This window comes from Chelonia mydas, chromosome 10 (assembly GCF_015237465.2).
Source record: "Chelonia mydas isolate rCheMyd1 chromosome 10, rCheMyd1.pri.v2, whole genome shotgun sequence".
Lineage (NCBI taxonomy): Eukaryota > Metazoa > Chordata > Testudines > Cheloniidae > Chelonia > Chelonia mydas.
Genome location: NC_051250.2, coordinates 48,933,159 through 48,946,725, shown reverse-complemented (window position 1 = coordinate 48,946,725; position 13,567 = coordinate 48,933,159). Strand labels below are relative to the sequence as shown.

Here is a 13,567-nt window from a genome sequence, read left to right as displayed (position 1 = left end):
GTTATACTGACATAAGTGGTAGTGTGTACAACCCTTGAAGGTATTAACTGCCCCTGAAATCATCCCTCAGTTCTTCACTATCTCTAAAAGCCCAAGACGCCTATGAGGCTTTACCACTTCTGTTAGAAACTTGGGGTGAAGCCTATGTACTGCCTAATCTTTATGAAAAATGGTATACAGTTGGTTTGGCCATCAGAGCCTGTTACTCCAAAATGCTCACAGCCAAGGTAGTGACCACTAGAAATGAGACTTTGAGTGACAGATGGTACAAAAAGCAACAATCTACAAGCCCCTTCCCTAAGTCTGGCTAACAAAAACTCAAATATCAAGGATAATTAGTCTCCTGGAAAGGGCGAGTACAGGTTCATAAGATCTTTTAAAAATTGTTTGAAGTAAGGATGGTAAAATATAAGAACAGCCATACTGGGTCAGACCAATGGTCCATCTAGCCCAGTATTCTATCTCCCACTGTGGCCAGTACCAGCACTTAAGGAACAGCTTACAGAACAGTGCAATTTTGGAGAGATCCACACAGCTTACCCTCCTGGCTTCTGGCAGCCAGAGGTTTAGGGATGCCACTTGCATGGGGTTACACAGCTGACCAGCTTGGCTAAAGCCTTTGATAGACGTATCCTCCATGAACTTATCTAGCTCCTTTTTAAACTCTGTTATACTTCTGGCTGTCACAACATCCCATGAATTCCCCAGGCTGACTGTGTGTTGTGTGAAAAATTACTTCCTCTTGTTTGTATTAAACCTGCTACCTGTTATTTCATCAGATGACACCTGCTTTTCCTTTTGTGAGAAAGGAATAACACTTCTCTATTCATTTTTTTTCCATACAATTCAAGATTTTATAAATCTCTATCAGACCCCCACCTTAACTGTCAATTTTCTAAGCTAAACTGCCTACTCTTTTTAATCTTTCCTCATATGGAAGCAATTCCATACCTTTGATCATCTTTGCTGCCTTTCTCTGAACGTTTTCCAGTTCTAGTGCATCCTTTTTGAGATGGGGTGACCAGAACTGGATTCACTATTCAAGATGTGGGCACACCATGGATTTATACAGTGGCATTATGACATTTTCTGTTTTATTTTCCATCCCTTTCCTAATAGTTCCTAACATTCTGTTACCCTTTATGACCACATCTGTACATTGAGCTGTAGTGTTCAGAGAACTATCCACAATGACTCCAAGATCTCTTTCTGGGGTGGTAAAAGCTAATTTAGGACCCCCCCCCTTAGACATGTGTAGTTCAAATTATTTTTTCCGATGTGCACTACTTTGCATTTATCAACGTTGAATTTCATTTGCTATTTTGTTGCCCAGGCACCCAATTTTGTGAGATCCCCCTGTAACTCTTCGCAGTCAGCTTTGGACTTAATTATGTTGAATGGTTTTGTATCATCTGAACTCTTTGCCACTTCACTGTGCACTCCCTTTTCCAGATCATTAATGAATTTATTGAACAGCATAGGTCTCAGTACAGAATCTTGAGGGACCCTGCTGGTTACCTCTCTCCATTGTGAAAACTATTTATTCTAACTCTTTGTTTCATATCTTTTAACCAGTTACTGATCCAAGAGAGGACCTTCCCTGTTATCCCAGGACTACTGTGATAGACCCAGGCCAGTTGGGTACAGCAGAGTAATAATTTTTTTTTTAGCTTGAGTTTTTTATTTTGAGGTCTGTGCTAGTTTGATCCCTGTTTAGCTGTGCTGCATGTTTAGCTGGTATACACTGTTTTTAGACAGTCATCCGACCTCAGCAGAATAGAAGGCGGCCACCCACTGCACGGCCCCTCGCCCCATTAAGCCACATCAGACGTGCTTTCAGCTGAGGATGGCTTCTTTGTGGCTATACTGGCAACTCGATAAACATTTTTCTGTTCCCTGACTGACCAGAGCAGAGGCTGCTCCAGGCTAGGGTGGACACATGACTCCAATTAGCCTGTAAAGAGTCAGGTGAGGCTGTTAAGCTAATGTGAACACCCAACTCTAATTAAGGCCCCTCTGATACTGTAGAAGGGCTCACTCTAGCCAGGCTGAGGAAAGCCAGGGAGCCAGAGGAGAGGAAGTGCGGCTGAAGGGCTGGGTAATGAAGACACCCTCAAGCCACTGGAAAGGGAGCCCTAAGATAAAGGTGAAGAAGGCGTTAAGAGAGAGACGTAGGGGAGCTGTGGGGAAGCAGCCCAGGGAAATGTAGCAAATCTGGCAGTGAAAGGTTGGCTGCCAACAGTTGCTGCCATTAGGGTCCCTGGGCTGGAATCTGGAGTAGAGGGTGGGCCCGGGTTTCCCCCAACCCACCACTACAGAAACACCTTCTGGGAGGGGAAGACAGGCCCCTGTCAGGACAGGAGGTTGAACTGTTTTGGCATGAGGCTGTAGGAGCAACAGAGACTCGGAACTCTCTCACCAACCTCCATTGCTGGCTTATGATGAAAAGGACTCAGTAGACTGTATCCCTGGCCCTAGAGAGAGAAGGGCTATGTGGAGGGTCACAGTGAGCCTCTGAGGCTAGCATAAACCGCCTGGAAGTGCCGGACCCACGGGGACAAGGTCGGAGCTCTGCCACTCACTTAGTTTCCTTAAGAACCTTTGGTGAGGAACCTTGTCAAAGGCTTACTGAAAATCCAAGTATGCTACATTGACTGGATCACCCTTATCCACACACTTGTTGACACCCCCAAAGAATTCTAATGGATGGGTGAGGCATGACTTCCCTTTACAACAAACTGTTCATCTACATTTCTGATAATTCTGCTCTTTGCTAGTTTCTAACAATTTGCCCGGTACTGAAGTTAGGCTTATTGGCCTGTAATTGCCAGGATTGCCTCAGGAGCTCTTTTTAAAAATCAGCATTACACTATACTGTGGTCTCTTACATAACAACATGGTGCACAGAAACAACAGCTTGATGAATAAACACAGTTGTCAGGAATAGCTTTGATTACACCAGAGATAAGAAAAAAATCTAAATGAACTGAAACTAGAATAAAGGATTTTAACTTGAGCAACCTTTTATAATCAGTTCTATTTAGCAGCATAGCACTTCCTAGACTCCCAAACAACTGTCCGGATCTCCTCAGATAAGCATAAAACATTCTGTCCTAAAAATCTAACAGCCATGATGTCAGATAAAGGGACTTGAAGTCTGGATACACTGAACTGTTAGGAAAGAAATCTTTAACACAAGGGGAGAGCGAATAGACTATCTTGCAGTGGGGGAGGTTTAGGTTGGATATTAGGAAAAACTTTTTCACTCGGAAGGTGGTGAAACACTGGAATGTGTTACCTAGGGAGGTGGTGGAATCTCCTTCCTTAGATATTTTTAAGGTCAGGCTTGACAAAGCCCTGGCTGGGATGATTTAGTTGGGGATTGGTCCTCCTTTGAGCAGGGGGTTGGACTAGATGACCTCCTGAGGTCCCTTCCAACCCTGATATTCTATGATTCTATGATCTTTGGAAAGAGCAAGAATTTCTAAGGACCAGGACGGCTTTTCCTACAGTGGTGCAACTAATATCACTCTGTCTCTGTTCTGCCTAATTTTCTTCAAGTCCTTTGGGAATTAAAGAAAATGGAGGAAATCACAAAGGGGCTCTTCCACCGAACCATACTCGCTGTGGCAGAGGCATCCTAGAGCTGGCTATACAGGTTCTGCGCAATCCAAAAACGGCACAAAGAGTCATGAGCACATTGGAGGATCTTGCCCTTTGTGTACATCATGTTTAAATATTTCATGGCATGCTAGGTCTTTATATGATGTCAAATTAGATTAATTTATGTTCTTGGAAGATGTAGAAAAAAATCAATACAAATTCAGAATGTTTTACTTAGATTAGAATATTCCTTAAAATGGCTTTGAAGAGCTCAATCTGTGACTATCAGAAAAGACAAAAAAAATTTTTTTGTTTTAAACCAATGATCCTTTAGTCATAAAAAACTTCAGCTACAAAAAGAACATAGCATATATTTTACTTATATGCTTTCAGAAGGACGGGGGGGAGAACTGAGAACAAGATTCAGACAAAAGAAATAAACACTAATAACTTAAGCAGAAGGTGATTTTAACATAAAGAAAGTCTTTCATGTACAATATAATGATTGACCTACATTCAATAGGTCAAAATTTATATATACATCCAACTCATATTTGGCCCAAGATAGACAGAGCGCTGAATAGCTGAAATGGCTATTGTATTAAAAACCTCTTCATGGACTTTTGATTATGGACAAACCATTAAAAAAAAAAAGGAAAAAGGCAATTTGTTAAAAGGTCTTGTTAGTAATAAAAGTTTATGATACAGCAAATTTTAATACTATAATAAAATCATAATGTATGTAGTGTGCACTGCAAATTTACACAGCACTTTTTCAACACAGAATAAGGAACCTGCCAGAAAGGACCTATTATTAATATGATTCACCTGACTTCTGTATTTGAAAATATTTATAAATAATATTTATTAATATTACTCTCCAAAAATACCAAAGCCCCAAGGCTGCATTGTGATCTGTACAGGAGCAAAAGTCTACTTGCATGGATCACCATGCAGAATAAGGGCCCAAGATAGTAAGGAGAACTACCTGGCCCTTTCCCGTGCTGCATCTTCCCGTGCTTTCTCTTTCTCCTGCCGCTGCTGTTCAATCCGAGCTTCTTGTTCTTTCCTCTTCATCAGCAGCTCTTCAACCCGGGCTTGGCGTTCTGCTTCCAGAGCTCTTTTACGCTCCTAATGATAGAAAAGTTATTTTCAGCTACTCACTTTTATTTACAAATTAACAATGGTATGAAATCATATTTTACCATCATTAAAGGCTCTAAGGACCAGATATGCACTGGACAGAAGCCTTGATGCCCGCACACAAAGATGCTCACAAATCTACACACATATAACCACCTAAATAATAATCTGAATGTGCAGTTGTATGCACTCCTATAGGCAGTAAATGGGTATACATTTTTGTTTGCACATGAAAGACATTATTCACTCAATAATTCACTCAAAAAAGACTGACCAATTAACAGTGACATTTGGGTACATTCTCAACTTCTTACAGGTTGAAGACTATGCTATAAAAATAAAATATCCTCTCAAAGAACTCCAAAGTCTTTGAGCATGATCCTAGAACCCTTTTGCATGGTAACTTAAGTACTGGATATACAATCTTTACATCTATTAAGAGCAAACAACTTATCTATGGTTTTGATTTTACACTAATAAAAGTCAGGAAATTCAAAGTTATAATGACAACAAAAGTCATAACTCAGCCCCCTTTCCACATATGTAATATTTTGTGTTACCACATATGGGTGTTAGTTTTAATGTCTTAATATACATGTGCAATGTGGCTGGGTTATGGTTACTGTGGGAACCATAAATGATTATTCTAACTTGTATTTGTATAAAGTTTCAAAAACATTGTGTGAATGCATTTAATTTCCTTTTTTTAAAAAAGGTAAACAAGAAAAGTAACCACATGTTTGACTGTGACTGTACAATTAAATAAATAAACAAAAGTGCAAACTGCCATATGAAATATACAAAGTGCACCATGGGGCACTGCAGAAAAGACTGCTAGACCTGCTGGACCTCCCCAACACAACTCTTTAAGGGTATGTCTACGCTGCAATGTAAGCCCAGGCTCAGACTCAGGTTGGAGCCCAAACCCCGCTTCAGCCTACGCACACACCCCTCTCATACTCAGGCTTGGATCTAGGATCCTGGGACTATTTGGGGCTGGAGGATTCAAGCCCGAGTCAATCTGGGACCCATGGTTCGAGGCCTATTGCTTTGCAGAGTAGATGCAGCCCCACTGACACAGGTCCTGGGAGTCTGCCAAAAGCGTCCCATCAGCCAACGTCCTTTGTCCTCTCTATTCTGAGAATCTCCAGTTGACTCCAGGGAAACAGAAGCAGCCCCCTTTGGTGTAGTGCAGCAGCTCAGTAAGTTAGCGTTTAACCTTTCCACTGTCTTCTGAACACTGAGCTGCAAACACACCATCAGACAGCCTTCTGTGTTTGCAGTGTGCTGTGCAAAGAAATAGCACAGTAGGAGGCTGAGGGTCTTAGTCTTTAGTTAGGCAAAGGGATCTGTGGACAGAAAGGAATGGTGGTGGCATGGGGGATTGTAAGACTGCTTGGAGGATTTTTTCTGCCTGGGACTGAGAGGGGCCTAGAGCCCCTGATGAGGGGCCATCAGGGTAGGACTAGAGAAGTGGCAGGTACTCAAGGGAGCAAAAGCAGGCTGAGACCGCAGGACAACAGGCTGCAAGCACAAAGGAGTGGATCATTCCTTGAAGATGAGGAGGAAAGCTAGGGAGATGATTAGGGACAAATGTTCTTCACAGATTGAACGAGTCTAATGGGTCTCTTTCATAGGTGGTGAGCCAGACAATCCTTGGGAACCCAGGGTTTTTTTGAGTGATCAGCCCAAGTTCTATCAAGGCAGATGGGGTAAGTATGTTTTCTGGTTCCTGTGTAGTTACCTTTGTCTCAGCATGACCCTCTAAGCTATCAGAGGTGAAAAAGTGAGAGCTCTGTTTTTCTATAAAGAGGCAGAATCTTACTCACCACTGATACCTATCAACTGCACAGGATTATTAAGTGAGCACTGAAGGAAGCGTGATTAAAGATTCACAGCCAAAAGATACTTGTGGTGATCTAAGGGATGTATACGGAAGAACAGGGAGTTTACACAAGAGAAAAAGTTATGCTTTGGTTTGTAACATAGGAAGCAGTGCCAAACAGCGGATGTATGAAGCTAGAGAAATCTAGCATTGGAAGGGTGTAGTCAAAAATATAGAATTCCAGGAACACACAAACATTTTCTTTGTGTGTTTAAGTAGCCCTATAAAATTGGAATACTTAAGATAGTATGCATATGATGACTATTTAACTACAGCTTTTGCTTTGAATATCTTCAGGTTTTCATCATAAAGCCCTCAGTATTGCTAAAAGCTGTTTGCTATTCCATTACAAGGAAACCATTAAATTCTTTAAAAAATTGAAGACATGATGAGTCGCAACTATCCAGTATTTGTATAAACAGACCTGTACAAGTTTTAACAATCACATTTTTCCTAGCTTCCTGAAGCATTGTAAAAGAAGTTATCTGTGGAATCTCGCTTTTTTGTAATTTAGTGTAGGAGATAAATAAAAAATTTCATACTTTATGTAATCATAACTAAGAGCAAATATACTGCTTTTATTGTATTTTTGCAACTATTTTTTGCACTTGAAAAGTTACATTATACCTGAACAGCTTCATCACGTGCTTGCTTTTCTTCCTGCCTCCGTTGGCGTTCTTCCTGTAATTCATTTAGTCTTTGTTCATACTCTTTTAGTTTGGACAATACATCATGACGTTTATTTTGGGCTTCTAAGGTGTTTATAAATGCAATTTCATTTACCTGCAATTAAACCAAAACGTACAAGAAATTTGAAGAGTTAAAGTAACATTTTCCATTTAGTGGAGTCTATCCCAGGTACATTTCTAACTTTTGCGGATAATAAGAGGTTTGCAGCATAGTGTATCCTTTCACATGTCCCTGGTTTTTCATCAAAAATTCTCGTGTTTAGTCTCAATATGATGCTATCCTTTGTTAAGGACTTGGATGTACATGAGAGAAAATAGGCATATTTTAAAATAATTTACCTAGATTATCCTACATATCAAGAACTGCTATAAACTAAACCCCTATTTTTTTATAAGGCCCTGATTTAGAAAGGTACTAAAGCACATGCCTACCTTTATTCACAAGTAGCTCCACTGAATGTAAGGGGACTGTTCACATATTTAAGTACCATGCTGAATATCTTTAATCATCTTTTTAAAATTAAATTTACTTTAGACTGTAATACCAACTAACTGTCTCTGGGTTACAACCAATCTCATATACTAACATAACATTTTAGGTTTGGGGTTTTTTTAAATAAAAACATAGGTCCCTATCCTGCAAGCATTTACTCATGTTTCACTTTACACATGTGAGTAGTCCCACTGATTTCAATTTAAATGTTTGGGTCTATATGATGCAATCCCTTATCTCACAGCTGCACCAACCAGGATTATTGTTTAAAGTCCACAGAGAGAAAGCATTACTTAGGCCCAGATCCTGAAACTGGATTCACATGGGCAGACCCAACTCCCCATCTAGAAGAGACCCTCGGCATTTTGCTGTCCAGGGCAGAAAACATTTTCAGTACCCTATTCCTTCTAAGCAGTTGAGCAAAGAAAGGCTGGTCAATGAGCAAAGCAAATAAATGAGGCTCTGTAGGGATGCAAGGATCAGACCGTCGATATCTAGTTGCAAGATCAGGGCCTTAAGTAGTTAAAAAAAAGCACTGGGAGCCAAGAGACATAGGTTCTGTTTCTTTCTCTGTTACCGACTTGCAACTTATTTAACCTGTGTACCTCAGTTCTTCTATCTGCAAAATGGGGATAGGAATAGCTACCTCACAGCAATGTTTTGAAGCTTAATTCACAGCCATTTGTAAAGCATTCAGAGATTCTTAGCTTGAAGACATTACAAAAATTATATTTATTCCTACCAGAGGGTTGCACACTTCAGTACATAAATCAGCATAAGCAAGGAAGCATGAGAGTTGATATTCCTTTTTTTTTTTTTTTTAAATCTCGGTGTAACTGAGGACAACATATTCAAATAACTAAAGGATCACATACTTTGTTGCTTCTGTAGACTGATCCATACACCCAATGAGAGCAGCAGGTTAAGCTGCAGTTTATAATATGTGTAGGAAGCAGCAAGAGGTACTAGAATGATTTCTCTGCTTGAAGCATGAAATGGGCACTCTATGAGCCTTACTTTCCTGTCACGTCCATCAACAGAAATCAAATTTTTCTGATTTTCACCAAAACTAATAGGGTTCTGCCAATTGACACCTAGACAATTCCCTGAAATTTTGGAATAAATCAGATGCGGTGTTTGCAAGCAAGTTGACTTGCTTTCCTCACACATTATTTGTTTAACAGGCTAGCCCAAGCAGTATGAACGAAGAAATGGGATAAGCTATCAAGAAAAAGTTAAATTTAGGCTTGATATCAGGAAAATCTTCCCAATAATGAAAGGTTTTGGAGTGTGGAAATTTTCTCACGGTAAATTATAGAAGCTGCATAATTTGGGACATTTAAAACAAGAATAGATAATGCACTAGCCAATACACTCACATGAGTAAAGTTCTACATGTGCATGAGTGTTTGTAGGATCAGGGCCTATATGATTCATTCAGTCTTTTCCCCCTTTTACTTTGAAAATTGTATGTATTTATAGATTTATTAAATTCTGATATTTACCTCACAAAATGGAATGTTTTAAAAGTGGGTATATACATATTCGTAATTAAGGAAAATATATCAAGCTCAATAATCTTTTTCTTTCATACCCTGTTATGATCTATTTCATAAATATTTACTATTTTATTGATCCACAGAAGAACAGTACATAATGTTTTAATTCTAAAATGGCCACTGATAAATAACTCATGGAAAAATGATGCACAGGAGCCAATTTTTAAGTGCTTTTAGGATATTTTAATTTTTTACATTAAATATATGCAAAAATTTAAGCTTTGCATTCCCACTGCTATACAAATCATTATTTTATTTTAAATATTTGAAATAAGTGCATTTTTTACCCTCTCTTCATACTCAAAAAGTGCTGAAAAGATTGGTGAACCTTAATATATATATATATATATACACACACACACACACGTAATATTTGCACCACAGTGAATGTTTGTTTCAGAAAGGTATTTGCAACTGAGAAAAGGCACACTATTATTCAATCTTAAATAAAATATATTTCAGAAGGAAAGTTATTGAGGAAAAATATTATTTTTATTAATAAAAAAGTTATTAGCATTGACAGAACACACTAGGAAATACTGAATATAAAAGAGTACATTGTCATACACAACCGTCTATTACATTTGTGTAATATCCACAAAAGGATTGTGCAGATGTAAATCTATGGAACTAATAAGAGGCCAAACAAAAGGTAGGTTTTTCTGCTTTGTTTACGGACTGGAATACATTTACAGAATGGATTTTGCACTTCAGTGAACAGCAAGCAGTGGGAATTTGGAAAACCAATTGGACAGCAACAGTCATCATGGTCTTTCAACTGTACTACACATCAGCTAGTATTTCTGTAAACCCAATTAACCTTGATCTTCAAGAACAAAAGAACCACAAGAGGCAGCAGATCTCACACATTAAATACACACAACACTTCAAACATCTGCTTAGTTGGGAATTATGTTAAGTGTGATTTAGTTAATATGATTACAGAAGTCACACTGGTTTAATGAAATAATAATGAAGGTAAATGTGTTAGACTGAATTAGATAGTTTAGAATAGAGTCTGGACTAAGTGACAGAAATAACCATTAAGTTAAACTGCTAAACCGATTTTGTCATGATTATAATAATTAACAAGGTTGAAAAGGTGTATCAATCATAGTTCAGATACAGAGCTTCACTACATATAAAACACAGCATTCCAGTAGTAAGAGGACACCTTTGTTACAGAAAAAAAGGAGCTTTAAAATAAATTCTTCTTCTAGGTTACTTTATTAACAGTTCTTCAATAAACTAAAACAAAAAGCATTTATCAGCAACTACCACCTTAGTTCAAGTCTATAAAGCATTGATATGTTTTGTCTATCTTCCTAGAATAAATACACTATGCCAAATACTTAGTCCTGCCATGAACGCAGGGGACTGAACTAGATGACCTCTCAAGGTCCCTTCCAGTCCTATGATTCCATTACAAGGTGTCTGATTACATGCTCTCCAATAATTTAACAGCACTAACTCCTTACTGATTTAAAAAGAAAAAAAAAACATCTAAAAACACAACCATCAGTGCATTTAATTAATGTACAAAATTAACATTCTAATCTACGTTCTTGTTTCTTCAGCGAGGTACTTCACAGACCCAGGAGGTAAGTACATTTTAAAGTGTATATTGGGGGCTCTCAATCATGTTCAATGCATTAGTCATGAGTCACTACTTTACTTGTGTTTGGGATTCCAGTCATATCTAAATCCAAACCACTGGGAAGGAACGGTGGGTTAGTACGAATTTGAGAAGAATGTTACAGGACTCAGTTTAAAGCGCCAGATTATCCCTTAATCCTAGAGTGGAGGAGTAGCATAGGGAGAGCACAAAAAGTTTTCCCCACTTTGCACATCCCATGCAAAGCTACAGGTACAATTGTAATTAAAAGGACAGGCTCCTTCTGTGAACCTTCAGGGGTGCAAATTACCGAAAAAGCTATTATGCACTATCAGGTATAGAGGGGAGAGTACTATGCACTATCCAAAGGCTGGCAAGAGCGCTACTTGCTCTTTATTCAAATCTCTCCTTAAAACACATTTCTTCTACTAAGCTTCCCAAGTTCACCCATAAAGGGATTTTTTTAAAGGAAAACTTTCACCATTCTGAAACTGAACCTTATCTGCTTGACTGGTGATCATATGTCTGATCCCTATCGCCTTCATATATCTGATATAGAGATTGTGTATAGTCCTGAGCACACTCAACAAATAATAAATGTTTTTCTATTCAAACATCTTACCTTTGCTTCTTCCTCTTGTGCTTTTTTCACAATTGCTTGTAACTGCACTTCACGTTTAAATTCAGCATGGAGTAATTTTTCCTCCATCATCCTGCGTCTCTGGTCCAGTAATTCTTCTTTCCACTTTCGCACATCTTTCTCCTAAACACAGTGAGTTAGTAAATTATTAATACAATACAGCAGTTAATGTCTGAATTTTCCCCAGTATTTTCTACTTTGTAACCTTTATCTACACTTGTGACAGTACAAAGTTATGCTATCCTGCAAAACCCTGCAGTAACTTCAGTCTAGCTAAAAGGGAATTGAATAAAAAAATGCTAAAATTAAGTGAGCTCTTTTGATATGTCTCAGCATTTCAAGCACGTTCTCTGAATAAAAAGGTGTTAGTGTGAGATTTTCTCATAAATCTCACAGCGCTTAATGATTTGGCAATAACTCTGTTTAATGATAATACTATTTTACAAGTCCAGTGCAGTATTGTACACAGTATGACAAAAGCCTTTTGCTTCAGGTAGTATAACAAACTCAAAAGGAGCCCTCAGACAGGGAGCAGATCAGGCCCTTCTGATGAAGCCAATCCCTAGAAGCAGCAGGGACTCCTGCAGTAACAGCTTGGAGCAGCACGGAAAGGAGAGATATCTGCACAACCACTGGATACTAGCAGTATGAGAAGACTGTTTTTTACAATCTGAACTATAAACATGATTTTCTTACTGATGGTAACTGCACAGTCCTATACCTACCAGTGATCTCTCCATTTTTCCTTCCTTCCTTTCCCGAACCCATCTCTCCATCCCCAACAATGTCCCTCTTCCCTTTTATTCCTTATTCACCATTTCATTCCCCTTGGCCTGTCTGGCGTGCTCATCATCACCCTGATCAGTGGTTTATGTGTTTTTCGCCCCCTCCCCCTGTCCTTTTTCCTGTTTCTTTTCTTTTTACTCTGGCAAGATCTTTGGGAAAAAGTCTGTGTCTTCCTAAGTATTTGTAGAACACATAGTACAATGGACACCCAATCTAGAATGAGACTTTGGGTAATATAAATAATAATAACATACAAGCCTCCTAGAAAGTCAGGTCACTTGTGTCATGCACTAAGATTCTGCTAACTCAGATCCAGAAGACAAGGTTCATTTTGAAGTTAGCTCAGAATTTAATAGTCGTGTATGTGTTTGGACCATGTGAACAAAATATACTCTTCTAAATTAAAATAAACTGGATCTTTATAACTATACAAAGCTTACCCGCTCTATCAGTTTTTGAAGCTTTAGCGTTTTCTCTTCGCGTAACTTTTCTCTCAGCTGTTGAGCTTTCATCTGTTTCTCCTCATGTTTCTTTTTAGATTCTGCTATTGTTCTTTTAATATAAACATAATAAAATAAGCCAATGAGACAAAGAACTGAGACTAACAATCCTATAAGCAATTCAGCGATCCAAATATATTTAGGAAAGTAAAAAAAGCATTATACCACTGAAATGTAACTTATTTGATTTAATCTCATTTATAGGTGTTTGATTAATATATTTAATATTATCCCTGTTCTGTTCTTTCAAACTCAGAACCTTTTAGCATTTAAACTACTGCACAATACAGTACAAATGTAACAAATTTTATAACAATAATATCCAGCTCTTAAATAAGTTTTTGTTTCTCCACAAATTACAAAGCACTTTATAAAGAAAACAAGAAATTAACAACATAGTAACTTCATGCAACAGTTTAATCTACTTCTATTTTGGCTAGTTAAGTCAGCTGAACATTCCAAGACCTTTTGCGAGATGGTGAAGAGAGTTTCTCATGCATATGTATTCCATGGCCTGGTGGACGTGCAGGTTCTTCTTCCACTATATCACCCCATGAATTATTTTGACGCCATGATTCACGAGCTGCACAGAAAGGAAACAATCACTTACATAATTTAAAATATAACGTCCAACAATATCCAAATAACATCACT

At 38.4% G+C, this 13,567-nt stretch overlaps 1 protein-coding gene across 15 annotated transcripts in view; it reads right to left on the bottom strand.

The window, feature by feature from the left end:
- Positions 1-13,567, bottom strand: part of SCAPER (S-phase cyclin A associated protein in the ER) — a 356,135-nt gene that overhangs the window by 229,781 nt on the left and 112,787 nt on the right. For all 15 annotated transcript variants that reach the window (XM_043523924.1, XM_043523925.1, XM_043523930.1 and 12 more), the window contains 5 exons: positions 13,379-13,496; positions 12,854-12,965; positions 11,610-11,750; positions 7,259-7,414; positions 4,592-4,734 (listed from right to left, as the gene is read on the bottom strand). In XM_043523924.1, coding sequence (XP_043379859.1) covers positions 4,592-4,734; positions 7,259-7,414; positions 11,610-11,750; positions 12,854-12,965; positions 13,379-13,496 — 670 coding nt within the window. The remainder of the gene's footprint in view (positions 1-4,591; positions 4,735-7,258; positions 7,415-11,609; positions 11,751-12,853; positions 12,966-13,378; positions 13,497-13,567) is intronic.